This window comes from Danio rerio, chromosome 11 (genome assembly GCF_049306965.1).
Source record: "Danio rerio strain Tuebingen ecotype United States chromosome 11, GRCz12tu, whole genome shotgun sequence".
Taxonomy (NCBI): Eukaryota; Metazoa; Chordata; class Actinopteri; order Cypriniformes; family Danionidae; genus Danio; species Danio rerio.
Window position 1 is genome coordinate 11,993,053 of NC_133186.1, and position 20,006 is coordinate 12,013,058.

At 33.4% G+C, this 20,006-nt stretch overlaps 1 protein-coding gene across 16 annotated transcripts in view; it reads right to left on the bottom strand.

Moving 5' to 3' along the window:
- The window catches only part of hap1 (huntingtin associated protein 1), an 89,804-nt gene that overhangs the window by 4,930 nt on the left and 64,868 nt on the right, over positions 1-20,006 (bottom strand). For 4 of the 16 annotated variants that reach the window (XR_012387042.1, XR_012387041.1, XR_012387043.1 and 1 more), the window contains 12 exons: positions 17,038-17,129; positions 16,836-16,944; positions 15,165-15,243; positions 14,926-15,056; positions 13,073-13,147; positions 12,758-12,969; positions 10,017-10,232; positions 6,397-6,716; positions 4,653-4,847; positions 3,133-3,235; positions 614-663; positions 416-507 (listed from right to left, as the gene is read on the bottom strand). Coding sequence is in view for 11 of the 16 variants with exons in the window: in XM_068224293.2 (XP_068080394.2) it covers positions 630-663; positions 3,133-3,235; positions 4,653-4,847; positions 6,397-6,716; positions 10,017-10,232; positions 12,758-12,969; positions 13,073-13,147; positions 14,926-15,056; positions 15,165-15,243; positions 16,836-16,944; positions 17,038-17,129 (1,566 nt within the window). In the remaining 5 variants the exon portion in view is untranslated. Of the gene's footprint in view, positions 1-415; positions 508-597; positions 664-3,132; positions 3,236-4,652; positions 4,848-6,396; positions 6,717-10,016; positions 10,233-12,757; positions 12,970-13,072; positions 13,148-14,925; positions 15,057-15,164; positions 15,244-16,835; positions 16,945-17,037; positions 17,130-20,006 lie in introns of all 16 variants that reach the window. The other 12 variants (XM_073916471.1, XM_073916470.1, XM_073916472.1 and 9 more) reach the window with 4 other exon arrangements.

Genomic DNA, 20,006 nt, shown 5'->3' on the forward strand with positions numbered 1-20,006 from the left:
TTAAAAAACAAAGTTTAATTTTTGTACTTTTCATTTTTAAATAATTACTAAACTTTTTTTATTTAGCTTAATTTTTTTAAGAGTAATGTTTTATGAGTATTATACTGTGTTATTTTCTTGTTTATATCATAAATAATAATATTATAAAATAGTTAACAATTGATTTTAGGATATAACTTTTACTTATAATATTATGTAAATAATTTGCATTCATTTAACGATAATTTGACACTTAAAATACAATCGATGTTTTATTTACAAAATGAAAAAAAAATATTTATCTTAAAATTTTTTCATGTTATTGTTTTAGAGAATGACTTCAGTGATGTTCCCCAATAGAAATATACATATATTCCAGCAAAAAGTCAGTTTGTTAAACAGCTGTGCAATACGTGAAACATATTATCATTCATACCTAAACCTAGATCTCTACAGGAAAGAAGATTGAATTAGTTACAAAGCATCTCGGTGTTATGCTATGATGGTTTGCTTTCTCGTGAATGAATCCTGAGGTTAGAAAAAAAGAAAGTTAGGAGATGGCATTCACATTCACAATTTCATGGATGTCCCTGGTAAAGATATATAAAAGAATCATGCCTTTATTATGTCTTACTTTACAGAGGATGGATTTATAACTGAACAAAGAGCCGGTTCCAGCGCTTCCTGTTACAGATTGGAGGAGGGAAAATAAGAAAACTGAACTACTATAAATAAATATTTGTTTGTACATTTTTATGCAGATCTTTATGACATTCTGACATTTGACAAAAACACTTTTTACATATAAGCAGGGCTTGACATTAACTTTTTTGATCACCAGCCACTGTGGCTAATAATTTTTCAGCGTTACTAGCCACTCCCCATTTTCACTAGCCACAATTCTTTTGTTGGGAAAATTTATTTTATTTGCATAAATTTCACTTTGGCATTCTAAAATTGCTTGATTTAGTTTTTGAGTTATTTCCACATGCCTCCTCATTTATTACACATTTTTTGTGTGTGTTGTATATGAGCTTGCTCAACGAGCACGAGCAAATGGGTTGTGGTTTCATAGCGTTTCACTACAATTACATGACTTTTCAGGGCTCAAAATTAAGGGTTTACCTATTTTCTCTCTGGCCACACCAAAAATAAATAAATAACTAATTACTTCTCAGCTAAAAATTTTAACAAATTAAATAATAAAAACAATCAAAATATAGCTGTATACACGCATTTATTAATTAAAACCTTTTTTTTTTTCAATGACATTTTAAAAATAATGATTGTAAAATATCTAAATAAATGTTATTGTAAAGGATGTTAATGAATCCTTAAAAAAATAACTAAGCAAAAGAAAGCAGGTGAAAAATACTATGTGTGACATTGTGGGTATAATCACTTGTACACAGTTAACTTTAGGCCATTTAATAATCTGTTCAAAGAAACATTAAAGCGAAAGCGGCAACCACTGCTGCTTAAGACATTTTTTAATAATAATAATAATTTTAATAATTCCTTACATTTATATAGTGCTTTTAGTGCTGGGCACTTAAAGCGCTTTACACATAGAAGAGAATCTCCTCATCTACCATGAGTGTGCAGCATCCACCTGCATGACGTGATGGCAGCCATTTTTGGGCCAGACTGCACACCACACTGATTGGTGGAGAGGAGACAGAGTAATGAAGCCAATTGTGATATGTGGAGGGTTAGAATGCCATGATGTGGCCTTCTGGCCAGTGGCCCGGTTTAACCTGGATGCCGGGGTTAAACCCCTACTCTTTTTCGAAGGACATCCTGAGATTTTTAATGACCACAGAGTCAGGACCTCGATTCATTCAAAAGACGGCGCTCACTGAACAGTATAGATTCCCCGTCACAGACAGCAGGTTGGGCGCCCCCTGCAGGCCTCACTAACACCACTTCCGGCAGCAAGCTTTTCCATGTGGTCTCCCATCCAGGTACTGACCGGGCGCAGCCCTGCTTATCTTCAGTGGGTGACCATGTGAGAGCTGCAGAGAGCTAGCTGCCGGCTTAAAGAAAATCTGGAGCTCTTGAATCTGGGTGCACATTCCTTGTGCACCCACAGCAGAACTGTGGATGTACGAGCATCACCCTTTGTCCAGTCTATTTTAAATAAAAGCGATCACACAAGTTGCATTTGCAGGCATGGTTGCTTTGTGCAAGGAAATGAGAGCGTGCAAGCTTAATAAACACTCGAAGCTCGTCACCGAGTGAAGAAAGCCTGGGTCTCACCATGCACGTGATCATCCTCTCGGTATTCACTTGCTTCCTTTTGCTTGCGCGATCAGTTATTTTGTCAGTTATGCTGCTTCTCGATAAACTACAACTTAAAAACGACTTTCAACCAGCCAAAGTGGCTAGTAGGAGCAGCTCTTTAACCAGCCACAGCTGAAAGCTACCTGCATTTGGTGAGTTGGCTGGTGTTAATGTCAATGTCAAGCCTCCCAATGTTGACAGGTATGATAACAGAATATTGTCATCCATGTAAACATACAGATTGAAATATTTTAACTCTTTATAGGCCACTTAAATATATTATATTGTAATTAATGTCAAGGAAGATAGTTCCTTTAATCAAACACTTTTTTTTTCATTTAAAAGTTGAATTTCTTGCCTGAAGACAACAAATACACTTTCAGAGCATCCAGAAAAAAAAAAAAGAAAAAAAAAAGAATCGGTCATAAGTGTGACTGATGGGATTAAATGGGTTAAAAAGCAAAAAAGTTTGAGGTCCCACTTTATATTAGGGCCTTAAGTAATATGTACTCTAACTGAAATTAATAATTCGTTACAATGTTCTTATTGTGTAAATACAAGTTTTAACATTATATTTATGCTTGATTAAATACCTGCATGTAACTACATCTTTAACTAATTTCTGTAATTACAATAATAATTACATTATTGACCATACCTTACACCTTAACCCCCCCTTAAAACCACCCAGACCACTAAATAAGTCCCTAACCTTACCCATACCCCATCTCAAGAGCACCAGAAGAGTTTTGCAGTAAATTTATGAACACATTAAGTACATTGTATTCATCTATTTAATATAAAGTAGGACCAAGTTAAAACAAATAAATAAAAGTGAAAAAGTATCAATTTATGGCAATCCTGTCTTACCTGGTGGAGAAGGAGGAGAGGAGGGCGGAGGGATGGAGGATCTGACAGCTAGTGCTCGGGTGTGTGGGGGGAGGTTGAGGGATGTTGGGTCCAGATGAAGTGACTGTGTTAATTTGAGGAAACAAACACAAGCTAAAGCTTAGCAAAGCATGACAGTCACGTACAGCACTACACTAAAGACAGGGGGGATAAAGAATACTTACACTACCAATAAAAAGTGGGAATAATCGACATTTGGTCACACTTTACAACAAGGTTTAATTAATATTAGTTAATGAGTTTACCAGCATGAAATAAAAATGAACAATACTGTAGCCAGTGTTGAGGAAAGTTCCATTAAAAATGTCCATTCAGATTCTTCCATGTGTTGAAAATAATGAGAATATTTCCATCGCAAAAATGTAAGGCCTGCCATCTTCCTTTCTGTCTGTTTCAGCATTTTCTCTTTGCGTGTGGGATTCAACATATATTCATATTAATTTAGCAATTAATTTTTTAAGGTAACTCACATTACAATTAGAAAGTGAGTCAAATATTATTACTTAATTTTTAAAAGTGTTTAAAACTTTACTCGTTACTTAGAAAAGTAACATTATTGCATTACTTGTAATGTGTTACCTTCAACACTGTTTGTAGCATTTATTAATAATAGTTCATCATTTACTAATACATTATTAAAAATTCCCAATTTGAGCTTTTTAACATTAGGTAATGTACGATGAGTTAACAGGAATAACAACTGAAACTTTTCATTGAGTAAAATTAACAAAGATTAATAAATACTTTTACAAATATATTTATTCTTGTTTATGTCAGTAAATGCATTAACTAATGGAACCTTATTGTAAAGTGTTACACTGTATTGTATTTAAGTAGCAGAAATAGGTCTATTATACTCAGTAAGGCTGCACTAAAATGCAAATGCAAAAAACTCTAACATTACAGTAATACATTTTTAAAGTTACAGAATTCCTGATACAATCATTTCCATAATCAAAAATATTAAGAAAAAAAAAAACATTGAACAATGTCAATAAAAACAATCAAATGGATAGGTCACCCAAAAATGACAATTTACTCACTATTTACTCTCCTTTAAGTGATTCCAAACCTGTATGACTTTTTTTTCTGTTCAACAATAAAGAAGATATTTGGAAAAAGCTTAAAACTAACCATTGACTTCAACAGGATTGGAACAAGCAAAGGGTGAGTAAATGATGACAGAGATTTTTTTGGAGGGGTGAATTATTCCTATAATAATAATGAAGTAGCAATATTAATTGGGCAAAGAAATTTTTAAAAGATCATGTGACATTACTTGAGTATTACCTGTACAGTATGTTACAGTATATTACGGTAAAAGAGCTCTTTAAAATTGTAATAATATTCAAAAATTTTACAATTTTAAACCAATAAATGGTACAATAAAATAAAAATAAAAAAGACTTTTGACCAGTAAAGAGCATATATACTGCAACGGAAAATACAAATAAAATCAACAGAGTTGATTGTATTCTCACCAACAGTGCCGTGCCTGAGGTTAGGGAATTGGGACAGATCAGGCTCGTCCTCTTCTAGGTCATTGAGGCTGTAGACCTGCTGTAAGTCCACATCCAGCTCTCTGAAGTCTTTGGTGAGGACCCCCGGTCGTGGGAGAAGGATTCCCCCCAGATTGGGCTTTGCAAGCTGCTGCCACTGGTGCAGAGTCGCTGAGCCTGAGGATAAAAAAGATGAAGGATGATCTACTGATTCATAATAATACTTATAATACTTGATAATATCTATAAAATTAATAATAACAATAATGCAAAATATCTTTTATGATAATCACGTTTTACATTTTTATAGCAAAATTATTTTTGTATTTTCAGGGAGTCAGTTTAATGGCAGGTTCCTGATTGTATATGTTTGTTGTAAGATATACAGTGTCAACAAACAAATATTATTTTCACTATTTACAAATGCTGCAATATTTAGAGAAAAGATAGCTAGTTCACATTTTTGAAAAAAATAACATTTCATTGATTTTATAAAATGAATTAATCTATATTATTTTACAAATAATTACATGGCTGATTTATGTCTATCGAGCTAAAAATGTATTCTATACACACATTCTATACACATTCATACATTTTATTTTCTTGACGGCTTAGTCCCTTTATTAACCTGGGGTCGCCACAGAAGAATAAACCGTCAACTTATCCAGCTAGTTATTACGCAGCGGATGCCCTTCTAGCCGCAACCCATCTCTGGGAAACATCCACACACACATTCAAACACACACTCATACACTATGGACAATTTAGCCTACCTAATTCACGCAAAACCCACGCAAATGGAGGGAGAATATGCAAACTTCACACAGAAACGCCAACTGAACCGAGGCTCGAAGCAGCGACCCAGCGACCTACTTACTGTAAGGCGACAGTACTAACTACTGCGCCACTGCTTCGCCCTACTTTATAGTTATTGTATACATACATTCTATACAATATATTTTTTAGTTGGTCAGTTTACAGATCACTAAAATAAAATACTATGTTAAAAAATTATATAAGGGTATAATAAATTAAAATACTTAAAATGCTAAAAAAAATATGTTATTGGTGTTAAAAATGAAATAAAAAAATTAATAAATAAATAAATAAATAAATAAATAAATAAATAAATAAATAAATAAATAAATAAATAAAATAAAATATTAAATATTAAATATTAAATGTTTGACTACCCAAACTTCTAAAATTCCAAACTTTTTGAGAAAGATGTTAGTCCAATATCTTCCTTAGATAAAATACTTTCCAAACAGAAATGATCAAAGCTGCATGCATTTTGTCAAAAAAGATCTTAATATAAGATGAAGATAATTTTTAGGTAATTTTTTGTCTGACTGCTTATAATTTGAATTTTTTTGCCACTGAGTGCACCATAATAACGCACTACTGCTCTTCGGTCATCATGTGTTTGTGCCCTGACATGCACACTTTTCTTTATCCCAATGAACTTTGCTTCTTGTCTAAATACTACCATATCCTAATAATGGCAAAAAAAAAATTTACTCACATGGCATGTACCAAAAAAAGGTTACAAAATATACCTTTATTATTATTATTATTATTATTATTATTATTATCGTTTACCTTCAGATTCTTGTTTTATGTATTCTATTACATTTTTACACTTGTATTTAGATTTTGGTTTGATCTAGATGTTCCTCTTTCATGACATGAGTTCTATCTGTATGCGTGTGTATTCACTGACCCTCCAGTGGTTTGACAATCTGGAGTCGTTCGGGCAGATGTGAGCGAGAGGATCCTGTGCCAGAGGAATGTGTGGAGGTGCCAGAGTAGTTTGTTCCAGTAGACGCCGTGCTGCTATTAGGTGTGAGGAAGCCGCTGGATCCACCATCGCTGCCGCTGCTTCCGCTGAGCAGAGCGCGGAGCTTTCGTTCCCTTTCCACCTCGAAGAACGGACGCTCAGATGTGTGGCTTTCCTGACGCTCCGAGAGAGACCGCAGCGCTTCTTCTAGATCCTGTCCACCAGGAGTACCAGGCTGACCCAAACGCTTGGACTCCAACAACCTATGCAGATTATGACTTCTTAATATAAAGTTCATGAATCTTTAAAAAAAAGTTATTTTTTTATTATTAAATGCATTTTTTATTTCACCAAAATAAGTCAAATCTATGGAGCCCCTAAAGTGACTTGGAAAAAAAACTTTTGAATGCACAGACAATACTATGTCATGTGCACAGGATACATAATAATTGTGCACAACATAGGCATACATATCATACGCACACAACATACATACCATGTACACTTGACATAGACACATACATATTGTGTCTGCATGACATAGGTATCGCGTGCACATGACATAGACATACATATTGTGACCGCATGAAATGAGTATCAAGTGCACATGACATAGACATAACATATCGGGCACACACAACATATCATATTGCATGCATATGATATAGACAGATATTATGTAAGCATAACATATGCGTGTACACGATAAAAGTCTTTTTTTTTTTTTGGACGTCACCTTAGGGGCTCCATAGGAATCATATAGAATTCAATATATTTTTTTAGCCCTGACCTGAATAAGATGTCACATAAACATACAAAAGAGAAAATAAGGGTTGAATTTTGAAAGTTTCCATGCAATTGAGTCTTTCTTCTGTTTGTTTTTAGGGGTTAGTGACAATTGTTCATGAGTTACTTTGTCTTGAACAGTTAAACAGTTGCTGTTCTTCAAAATAACCCTTAAGGGGCAACCAATATTGTGGTGTTTCAGCATGCTTGTGTATTTAAACGCTTTTAAAAAATGACTACATTTTTGAGTTTCAACTTTTAAAGTTCACACGCTCACCGAAGTTAAAGATTTTAGGGGTCACCAAACTTGTTCCTGGAGGGCCAGTGTCCTGCAAAGTATAGCTCCAACCCTAAACACTCCTGAACAAGCTAATCAAAGTCTTATTAGGTATACTTGAAAACTTCCAAGCGGCTGTGTTGCGGCAAGTTGAAGCTAAACTCTGCCGGGACACTGGCACTCCAGGACCAAGTTTGATGATCCCTGCTTCTGAGGGCTTCTAAAAATACATTAAGAGTCAGATAATGAATACAGAATCATATAATTTGAACAGAATGAAGATATTTTGTTATTTGTTATTAAGAAATGCCCTACAGAAGATGTAATTAAATCTACCCCAGTCTTCAAAAAATGTTTTTACTTCCCACCTTAATGCAGCATTTTAAAATAACTAAAACATTTTTGAAGATTCTGTAAGCTCTATGTAAATGTTTGACCTTAACTTTGACTTTCGGCAGCCATATGCTTACTTAGTGCTCAAGAATGAATCGTCATCATTTCATGGATGTACACTAAATGGCTAGGGAATACCAATAGTGCACTGTGAGGGCCCTATCATAAGCCCAGCACAATGCGGCGCAAGGCGTGAAGCAATTGTTGTTTGCTAGTTTCAGCTTGGCGCAAGAATTGTTTTGACGTTTTGCACCACGCGGTTTAAATAGCAAATGCATTTTCGCTTATATGTGCGCCCATAGGCGTTCTGGTCTAAAAAAGGAGGTGCGTTTATGCTCATTGTTGGCGCGTTGCTATTTTGAGGAACTAAAATAATCTGTTCAATAGGCCAGCTTAGAGGAGTTTTAAAGTCCAGCGCAGAGAGCGTTAGTTGTGCGCCTCGCTTGCACATTGCTTAATATACACAAGATGTACAGCAATACGCAAATATCTTGACAAATGTTTTACAAATGTTTACAAATGGTTCAAATCTTTTTTAGTTTATTCATGACAGTTTGCTTTTGTATAATGTCATTAGTAATAGTAGCAGTAGTATTTATTAAGTGCATATGTTTATTTGTTTTATTAAAAACAAGCTTTGTCCACCTGTCAGGTTTTAGACCATATGGGGCACAGCATGTCTATTTGGATATAACTTAGTTTTTTTAACACACTTCGTTATTATTGTTCATTTATTTGTTTGCTGGAAATTAGAACTGAATTTAGAAATAGTCTTTGCGCATAATAAACCAAATTAATTATGTTGGCTTATGGATGTCTGTGCGTACAACACGTTTCACTATCCACGAGAGTGAAAGTGAAAGTAAAGAATAAGGCGGCTCATCTCTCATTCTCGTGCTGTAGATAGTCTGTTTAACTGTTTTCCATTTCCAGTTTTTCCACTTACAAAGTCCACCATGTAAATAGCAAATGCGCTTATGGCGCGACGCAACTGACTCTTAAAGAGAATGGGAGATGAGACTCTGATTGGTTTATTCTCAAAACACACCTATAACTCATTAAAAGATAAGCTTAACCCTGTTAGACCATGCGCCGTGGTGCAGAGCGGATTTTCCCGTTCTTAAAATAGCAAAAGTGGATTCTGACAAGCCCTTAATGCTTTTGCACCTTGCGCTTTGCACTTTGCGCCTGGATTGTCAAAATAGAGCCCTGAGTGTTTGCACGCTGAATGAATTTCCATGTCTGACCACAAGATGGTATCCACAGCGGAATACTATCAGTCTAAGTCGTTAAATTAATGAAGTGGTTTTCAATTAGAATATATATATATATATATATATATATATATATATATATATATATATATATATATATATATATAACAAAAGTAAACATTAGCTGATCAGATTAAAGTTATAAGGTTGATAGTCAGGCACACTCGCTCCTGTTAGTGTTATCAATCTGGCAATTTGCTTTAAGTTGTCTTCGGATGGGCTGGGTGAAAATAATCCTCACTATTATTGTGAATTTGGACTGCAATACTTAATTGATTTAATCCTGATTTGTCAGCTGCAACATTGTAAGGTATGTTATTTCAAGACAACAACCGCTAAATATCACAGGCTCATCCGGTAACTTTAAATCACCTTGTATGTCAGTGAATAAGCATATGTTCACATCCATATACCTACATCTACGTTCATAAATATCAGCTTGTCTCTCATGCCACTGTTTTTGACTGTTTGCCACCATCTTGTGATGGAATAATGCGCAGGTTATTGTATGATAAATCAGCTCCATTCAGCTGTTTTCATTCCTGTCAGCTTTGCATTTAAAGTATAATGCGCAGGTTATTGTATGATAAATCAGCTCCATTCAGCTGTTTTCATTCCTGTCAGTTTTGCATTTAAAGTATTCATAAACTATCACGGCTCAGAACGATGTTCTGATGCAACATTTTTATATTTTGTAGCAAAAAGCCATGTATCTGATAAGTGGAAGCCGATAAGCTTGTCAGGCTTTATTCTGCGATAACAACCTCCTGGATGTACTTAATTGTCAACAAAATCTTAATGAATAGCTGAAAATGTTTTTAATGGAGACTGACCCATGATCCTGCGAGTGTGTAGGAGGGGAGTTTTTATCCTCCATGATGATGCTTATGTTGTCTGGTTCATTATAGCTGGTCCGTGGTGTGCTGATTCGACTGGAGCGTAATGATGTAGGGCTTGAACCTGGAAGCTGAGGAGAGGGATTCTGAGAGCGCAGTCGAGACACCTGATTGGCCACCTTCACAGTCTCAAACACCCGCAGAGGATGAGTCCTGTACAGAACATTCAGCAGATGATCACGCCAAGGGTTTATAGAAACAATTAAATAAATTAAAAAAAAAAAAATATATATATATATATATATATATATATATATATATATATATATATATATATATATATATATATATATATAAATTAATATTTTTACTCAGTATTTGCTGTCTACTATTGATATATCTAAGCTCTTTGAATATACGTTACCATTCAAAGCTCTGTGGTCATTATTTATTGATTTTTTAAATTAATTAAAATAAGAAAGTATATAGAAATGAACACTGTTATTCAACAGATTCAGTTAATCCAAACTGACAACAGAAACTTTTACTGTAGTCAGTCTTGCACAAGTTTTAGGATATTTTGTAAATGGTGTTGTGTTAAAAGAAGGCTTATTTTTAATTTGCCATTTAAGTTGGTAAGAGAATGAAAATGCAGCTAATGTAACAAAAAAAATAACCCTAAATATTATCATTTTGAACTTTCTTCTCATCCAAAAAAATCTACAGAAATTTTAAGATAATTTCAACATTGTATACAGGGCTTGACGTTAACTTTTTTGATCACCAGCCACTTTGGCTAGCAGATTACCAACATTACTAGCCACTCACCATTTTCACTAGCCACAATTTTGTTGTTGTGAAATTATTTTTTTATCCATAAATTTTACTTTTGTTGTAAATTTTGTGTCATGTCCACAAGCATTTAACTTTATTGTGTGTTGTGTTTCACCTTGCTCAATAAGTATGAGCAGATGGGTTGAGGTTTCGTATTGTTTCACTACAACTAATTATTATTTCCCATGACTTTTCAGGGCTCAAAACTAAAGATTTAACAAATTTATCTTTGACCACACCAAAAATAAACAATTACTTTTTAGCTATACATTATAAATAATTTCAAAACAAGCTAAATATATCTGTATATATGCAGTTTTTATTCAACAAAACTTATCTTTAAAAAAATTTACATTTTAAAAAAAATTATTGTCATGTATCTAAAACTACGCATAGTCATGTCCTGGCTAAAGATCTCAGATCACCATTTAACTAAATGGGCAGTTAATCTCCTATTAAATCAATTTATATATATATATATATATATATATATATATATATATATATATATATATATATATATATATTTATATATATATATATATATATATATATATATATATATATATATATATATATATATATATATATATATATATATATATATATATATATATATATATATAATTAAACCATATTAACAAAAATATCTATAAGCAAAAGAAAGCAGGTGAAAAAAATACTGTGCGTGATAACAAAAGAATGATCATATTAACATTAGCCCTGTTAATAATCTGTTCAAAGAATGGTTAAAGCGAAAGCAGCAACTGCTGCTGCTCACAAAAAGACTTTTTTTTTATCTCAAGCTTTTGAAAGCAGCAGGACTATGGGTGCACGAGCATCACCTGTAGTCCAGTAAATTTCCAATTGCACCAGTTGAGTTTCCAGGCATTGTTGCTTGGCGGAAGGAAATGCAAGCATGCATACTTTATAAACAGTCGCGCGCATCACATTACCTGTCTGCCTGAGTGATACTCTTCTCATTCTCACCTGCTTTCTTTTGCTCTCGCGAACACAGTTATGTTTGTCAGTTGTGCTGCTTCTCGATTATAAAATTACATTTGCATGAATATTGGGCCATTTTTATTGTTGTACCCTACTTTTTAAGAAAACTACAATTTAAAAATTATTTCCAACCAGTCAAAGTGGCTAGAGGGAGCAACTGTCTTACCCGCCACTGCTGAAATCTCCCTGCATTTGGCTGGTATTATTGTCAAGCCCTAATTTTATATAATAACAATAAGAAGAAGAAGAACAGTAATAATAATTAAACATAACACAAATAGGCAAAATAATATAATATGTAGCATAATAAATTAACCAAATCAGCGTTTTTTATTTTTTTTAGAAAATCATATTTCACAAGATTAATGTATTTTATTTTATTTTTTATTTTTTTTCAGTAAAACCTTTGGTAAACTAGAGGTGTGACGAGATCTTGTGCCATTTATTATTATTATTATTATTATTATTATTATTATTATTAATTTATAATATATAGAATATTTTATGCAACTGCCTGTCAGTTGAATTTGTGGGAAAGCATTTTGCATTGTTTATATGTTTTTTTTTTCTGTATACAATTTATTAAAATAAAACTATTATTTCATAAAGCAGAAGCTGATTTCAAAATGCACCTTTTTAGTAAAATAAAAGGCTATTTTTTCAATATATATTAGCACTAAAGATTTCTTTAAAGTCTAAAAATCTCGTCTTGTTTTCATGAACCCAGTCTCGTGTCTTAGCTCGTCTAATGGGATATGTGTCTCTAGTAAGCACCCTTAATTTAATAATTAAGTAGACAAATCTAGATAAATGAAACCTTAAAATTAAAAAAAAAAAAAAAAACATTTAAATGTTCATGAAGTAACTGAACAGTAGCTGTATGTACTCAGGTGACTAACTTGTACTCAGTAGGTGCTGGACTGTCTAGGCCTTTCCGGAAGGTTCCTTCAATCTCAGCAGCAAGTGAATCCATTGGAAAGACAGCTGCCAGTGTGCTGTACCTCTGCACTGTGCTGTTAGGCAGACTCTTATTGCGCAGGTTTTTAATGTCCTCTCTGGCCTCGTGAAGCATGTCTTCACACTCCGAGTATCTCTCCTGCAGTTCCTTCAGCTGCCGCCAGAGAGAGAAACAACATCAATAACCAACACTAAGCACAAAACTGTTCATTCTTAATGTGAAACGCTGTTGGGAGACAAATTGTGCTGGATTTTACCTCTGTTTTAAGCTGCGACTGAGACTCACGAGAGGCATTCAGATGTTGCGTTAACTCCTCGTTCTCTGTGCTGAGCTGAATATGGATGGAAATGGTATGTATTTATGCAAATGTATTCTCGAAATTGCCACCTTGAAATTATGAGGTTCTATTTGCATACTGGACAGTTCTGAGATAATGCGTTTTACAGTTGTGCATTCCAATTAGAAATATTATGTCAGAAACAAGCCTCTTTTCTGCATAAAAATGACAAAGACATGAAAGGTAGTTGGAATATAAAGCTTCAAAATCCTCAAATTTTAAAATGTTGGCTATTTGACCTTTAAAGCCTTTATATCGTAAAATTAAATTGTACAATTATTAAGACTTATAAAAGAAAAACAGACAATGCTTCACATATATACTGCATATTTAAATTTACTAATAACTTAAAATGTCTAATAATCTTAACTTAAAATCTCACAAAACAACAAAAGCACCTCTAAATCATTGTGTTGAAGAACTCATTTTTCAAATGGTTGAGATGTTATTAAATGCATTTAAATTTCGAAGTGCTGATTCACTGAAAAAAATGAAAAATCTGCAAAATTGTTGCAAACAATTTATATGTGTTGTTGGCACCAGTGGCGTAGTAGCTGGTGAGTCAACACTTGGCACTGCAGTGCTCTCGAAACCCCCGTGTTCGATTACTGTCTCGAGGTCCTATGCCAGGGCTGGGCAATCTCGGTCCTGGAGGGCCGGTGTCCTGCACAGTTTAGCTCTAACCCTATTCAAACAGAACTCCCTATAGAGTTCAAGTGATCATGAAGACACTGATTAGTTTGGTCAGGTTTGACTAGTGTTGGAACAAAACAGGGACACCGGCCCTCGAGGATCAAGTTTGCCCATCCCTGTCCTATGCTGATCCTTTCCCTCTCTCTGCTCTCCACGATTTCCTGTAAATACTCTATATATACTCTATATATTCCTGTCAATACTCTATTTATACACATTGTTTAAAGTCAGACCAAATTATTTTTTACAACTAACTAATAATAAAAAAAGAAATAAGTAAATCCAAATGGTCATTTTTAAATCATTTTTGTCAGTGTTGGCTCACAATTAGAACTTTATAAAGTTTAAGTTTGATGGGTTCATTTAGATGAAACCTTTTAGCTTTCTAAATAAAATGATCTCAAACATGACATAAAATGTAAATCAATAAAATAGATAACTAAATTACTCTATTTTTTATATACAAATATGTGATCAGGCTGGATCACAAAAATGTCGTCCTAATGGTACTTTTTTTTCGAAAATAAAAAAGTTTACATTGATGTATGGTTTTAGATGGATAGAACAGATACAATTTGTCCTAGATACAACTATTGGAATATTTAGAATGAGGGTTCATCTAAATTCTGAGGAAATCACCTTTGAAACTGTCTAATTGTCTAAGTGCTTAATCAATGTTAAGTTTTAATGAATTTATGCTACAAAACATCTTCATGAAACTTGATCTTTACTTGATATTCCAATGATTTTTGGCATACATTTAAAGAAAATCTGTCAATTTAAAACATACAATGTATATAATATAATATAATATAATATAATATAATATAATATAATATAATATAATATAATATAATATAATAAAATATAATAAAATATAATATAATATAATATAATATAATATAATATAATATAATATAATATAATATAATATAATATAATATAATATAATATAATATAATATAGGATTCGTTGTGTTCACAATAGTCAGATAGAACCTTCTAACTCCAAAATGTGAAGAAATGGTGTAATAAAGAAATAAGAGTCTCTCTGTTTGTGTTGGTGTTAGCATGTCTCACCACTTTGTAGCGCTGCTCCAGATCAACAATCTGTCCCAGTAGAGCACTAATCTCCTCTTGTTGTCTTAAGGAATCTTCCACCTTACGCGCCAATTCCTCTGACAGAGACACGACCTGCTTATTCGCTGACGCTGATCAGACAAAGAGGATAAGGAAAGTTTAGTTAGTTAGCTATTTTATAGAAATTCTTTTTGGAGATTCCGAATGACGCTCTTCAGCATTGTGGGTAATTTACTCACTGAGTTCATCCACGCACACCATCATCAGCCTTTGCTCTTGTTCTTCATAATTGCTGGTCTCGAATGTTAATTCATCTGCCTAAAAAAAAAGGATGGGTGTAAAAACACATAAGGGAGAGTGGGAAGGAAAGAACAATTTTTCATAAAAACCTACTTTTAAAAGATGTTTCAGACTGATATATATATATATTTGCTGTGGTCACTAACTCATAAGTGTGGTCTATCAATATTGGGTGGTTTTTTGAAGAAATGTAGAACTTCAAAATAATTTCACTTTAAACATAAATTGCACATTGTTACTTTTGACCCCATCAGTAGGGACAAAAGTAACACAACAATATTTATAAGAATGACTTGCACAATCTTGTTTATTTTAAATATACAATAATGCAATATACAAATATATATGTATATATGACCTTCTTATTGTTATCTGCATAAATATTAAACTGCATTTTTAAATTTCAGCTTCATCAGATGTTTCAAAAGCAATGCAACAATGCACAATGTTAAAATTGTCTACAATTTTCTTGAATATTATTAGCATTATGTATTATTTTTATAAAACATATTAAGCAATACACTGAAAACCTTTATTGTTGAAGCGAAAAATAAGGTATGCCTATTAGCAGTGGGACATAAAAAACAGTCTTTTGTCCGCAGAGGAACTTTTGCCATTTAAATCTGATTTACTTTTAAATTGAAAAACGTAGAGATTTCAAGAGGATTTGTTATTGTGCTAAATAACTCGTAGATAGATCATTAGAGTGACACATGAAAATAGAAACACAACTTGTAATGAGAAAAAACTGAAATTCAGAGCTAACTGCAGAACACGGTGCCGAAATCAAGTGATATTTGTCAGGTCCATCAAGGGTTGCATGCTGAATCTGCTGTTGAGGAAAATCTCTTTGTTACCTTCATCCCTGCTCTCCCCTACTTATTTTTTTTATATGCATATTTTTTAGATTATGTAGTGTTTGGTGTGTTAAGTTACAAAGTAATTAGTTAATGTATTCAAATCTGCTGAAAAACTAAAGTAAGGTATTACTTTTTATTTTGGGTAATTAATTACAGTTATTTGCTATAAATATTTTATATAAATCAAACCGTATTGTATAAATTTGTATTCGAGTTTTATTATACAAATATATTTTGCAGAATAATTCTGTATTTCAACTAGAGAAAGTTATATTCAATAAGACAACTGCACATGCTTAAGAAAAAATAATCGAGTGACAAATAAGCTCATGAATTTATACAATTGTTATTCAGATATTTTGCATGATAATTACCTTTTTCAACTAAAGGAGGTTACATTTATCTCACAATTGCACATGCTTAGTAGCAATGACTTGAGTAAGAAATTAATGATAATATGGCATGTAGTTTGTGTTATGATATATACATTATTTAATCTTAATTGCTTTTTTTAAATAAACTAAAGACCACGATTGACTCAAATTTCAGCAATCAAATCAGTTTTTAATTTCTATTTTCTATGCGTTGAGATATATAGTAATTTTAAGTACTGCGAAGTCAGCTAAGTAATTTTTGAAGTAATTAGAAAAGCAATTTCTAATTGCACACTTTTAATGATGTAATTACTAATTAATTACTTTTTTAAAGTAACTAACCCATCACTGACTGTATGTATGAATGCAAACACACCTCTGTGCGCAGCTTGAAGTTCTCCTCTTCCAGACCTTTCAGTTTCTGCTGCAGGAAGTCATAATTGATGTAGTTGCTGAGAGATGACGACGAATCGTTCCTTATAAGCCTGACAGTGGAGAAAACAGTTATCAGTATATGGCAGAACAATGTTGTCGATCACATAGACACATAGGTGTGTGTGTCTGTGTGTTAGACTTACAGTGTTTCTGTGGCGTGCTCTATATCTTCAGTGCTGGCATAAAAGTGCAGGAGATCATCTCTCATGGAGAGCTCATGGCGCAGCTGGGCAATCTGTGAGAACAGACTCACGATCAGCCTTAAAGTCTATTTTAATGCATCATATCAAATCTACTTATGAAACATGCCAGATATTTGAACTCAAATGCTGCTTTAAATGACACAACACTAACACAAGGGTTTGAACTAGGGAAGTTAATGATTGCAAAATGATAGATTAATTGTTGATAACCCCTTTAATTGATAAATATTTAGGCATAGACATCATTAAAGGATAAACAGATATAAAGTTATGCAATGCCCAGTGAGACAAACATCCTCACTAATGATATAGTCAAGTCATGAGTGTGCAGTTTATATTTGCTTATCGAGACTCTCTTGACGTTGAGTGTTTGGGATGGATAAAGCCCTGCTGTGTTGTTATGCAAAAATCTTCATTATATCCAGGGCTTGACATTAACTTTTTGATCACCAGCCACAGTGGCTAGTAGTTTTCAAATGTTATTAGCCACTCTGCATTTTTACTATGCACTCTTCATTTTCACAATTTTGGTGTTGGTGAAATATTTTTTATATGCATAAAAATGACTTCTTTCATTCATTCATTCATTTTCTTGTCGGCTTAGTCCCTTTATTAATCCGGGGTCACCACAGCGGAATAGACCGCTAACTTATTCAGCATTTTTTTTTACCTTAGGGTGCCCTTCCAGCTGCAACCCATCTCCATCCACACACACACACACACACACACACACTCATACAATACGGACAATTTAGCCTCCCCAATTCACCTGTACAATTCTCCGCGCGAACACAGGGAGAACATGCAAACTCCACACAGAAATGCAGAGGCTCGAACCAGCTATCTTCTTGCTTTGAGGTGACAGCACTACTTACTGCGCCACTGTGTCGCCCTAAATATGAATTTGACAAGCTAAAATGACTTGGTTTAGATTTAGTTTTGTCCCCTCATTCATTTCACGTTATGTGTGTCGTGTATGAGCAAATGGGTCATGGTTTCATAGTGTTATACAACAAACAGTTTTTATTTCACATGACTTTTCAGAACTCAAAATTATGGATTTACCAAATTTAGTTTAGACTACACCAAACAATAATTATTTCTTAGCCACATATTTTAAATGCATCAAAACAAGCTAAATATAGCTGTATACTAATAATTTTTATTTAACAAAACATTTCTTTAAAAAACAAAAACAAAGGAAAACAATTGACTTTTAAAACTAATTATTGTCATGTATCACTAAATACATGTGCTAAAGATCTCTCAGATCACCTTAATTGCCCATAAATGGAGAGCGAATCTCATGTTAAAGCAATTTTGTTGTAAAAAAGTGAAAATTAAACCATATAAACAAAAATAACTGCACGCAAAAGAAAGCAGGTGAAAAACATACTGCATGTGATGATGAAAGGATGACCACACGCACATGGTTAGGGCCAATTAATAATCTGTTCAAAGTGAAAGCAACCGGTGCTGCTTACAAAAAGACATATTTTGAGCTCTTGAAAGCAGCAAGACTGTGGGTGCCTGAGCATAACTTTTTGTCTGGTCTATATGATAGACAACCAATCACAGTTGCATTCAAGGCACGTCAGTTGCACATCATGTCATTTAGGCCGCATTTACACTGCACTGTTCAAGTGACTCACGTCCGATTTTTTTCTTCCATGTGGCACAGATCGGATATGGCCCATGTATGTGTAAGCAAGAACAAATCACATGAATTCCGATTTACTCAAATCAGATTCTGGCCTTGTTCATATGTGGAAATTTATCTGATATGAATCGGATCTGTGCCCTCGTGTCGGCAATGTAAGCAGGCAGATCAGATTTTCACCTGTCAATGAGAGTCGCGCATCATTAAAAACCATAGCGACATCAAGTCTGACACTTTCAGTTCAGAAGTTCAGCAGAAATATTTCTGGTTTGATGTTGAATGTCTATTTAATATACTGAGTTGTCATAGAATTATTATTAAGAAAAGAGATGCCATATTTTATACAGATAAAAAAAGATATAGATAAGAATCTCCTGTTTATGTTAAATCTGCTGATATTATTGGGCAAGTTTCATACACAAGTGTAAATGGTCCGAGAGGAAGCCTAACATCTTCCATTTTATGGCTGATTCAACCATTTATTTTGAAACTCTTAAAGGACTTAGAAGTCGTAAAGCAACCAGAACTGTGAATATACTTAAAAAGCTAAACTCCTTTTCTCTATGGTAAATGTTATGTTTACCAGCTCTTGTTCTTTATTTGTTTTATTTTTCTTTCTCTCCTTATTTTTTTTTTATATATATATATACTTTGTTTACACGGTATGCTAAAATGTGTAAGACTTGTTATGCATTTGACTGGAAATGTTCAGTCAATACAATAAAAAAAAAACTTCAGCAGAGTCCCAAACTCTAAATCTCATACACGAGGACTAAAACAGCTTCTATATAGTCATATAGCACAGGTATTTAAGCATGTTCATGCCATGGACATTACATTAAGATGCCAAAAGGTTTATAAAAAAAAAAAAAAAAAAAAAAAAAGCCTATATATTAAAAGAAGATGGACTGAGAACCTTTCTGTCATAAACTAGTAAACAGTCTGTCAAAAGCTGCAAACAGATTAGGAATATAGAAGAGCACTCTTTAATTATCAGCTGTTAGTCAGCGCCCACTCTTTTTTTTTTCTGGTCATTTGCCGTGTAAATGCAGACGATCGGATACGAGTCACTTTTAAAAGATGATGTAAGCAGGTCATCAAAAAAAATCAGATACAGTCACAAAATCGGAACTGACCATCAAGATCTGCAGTGTAAATGCAGCCTAAGTGTCAAACCCAAAACTAATGGAGCCGTTTGTGCCAGGCTAGGTAGAAAGGTTTTGTAATAATGTAAAATATGCACACACAA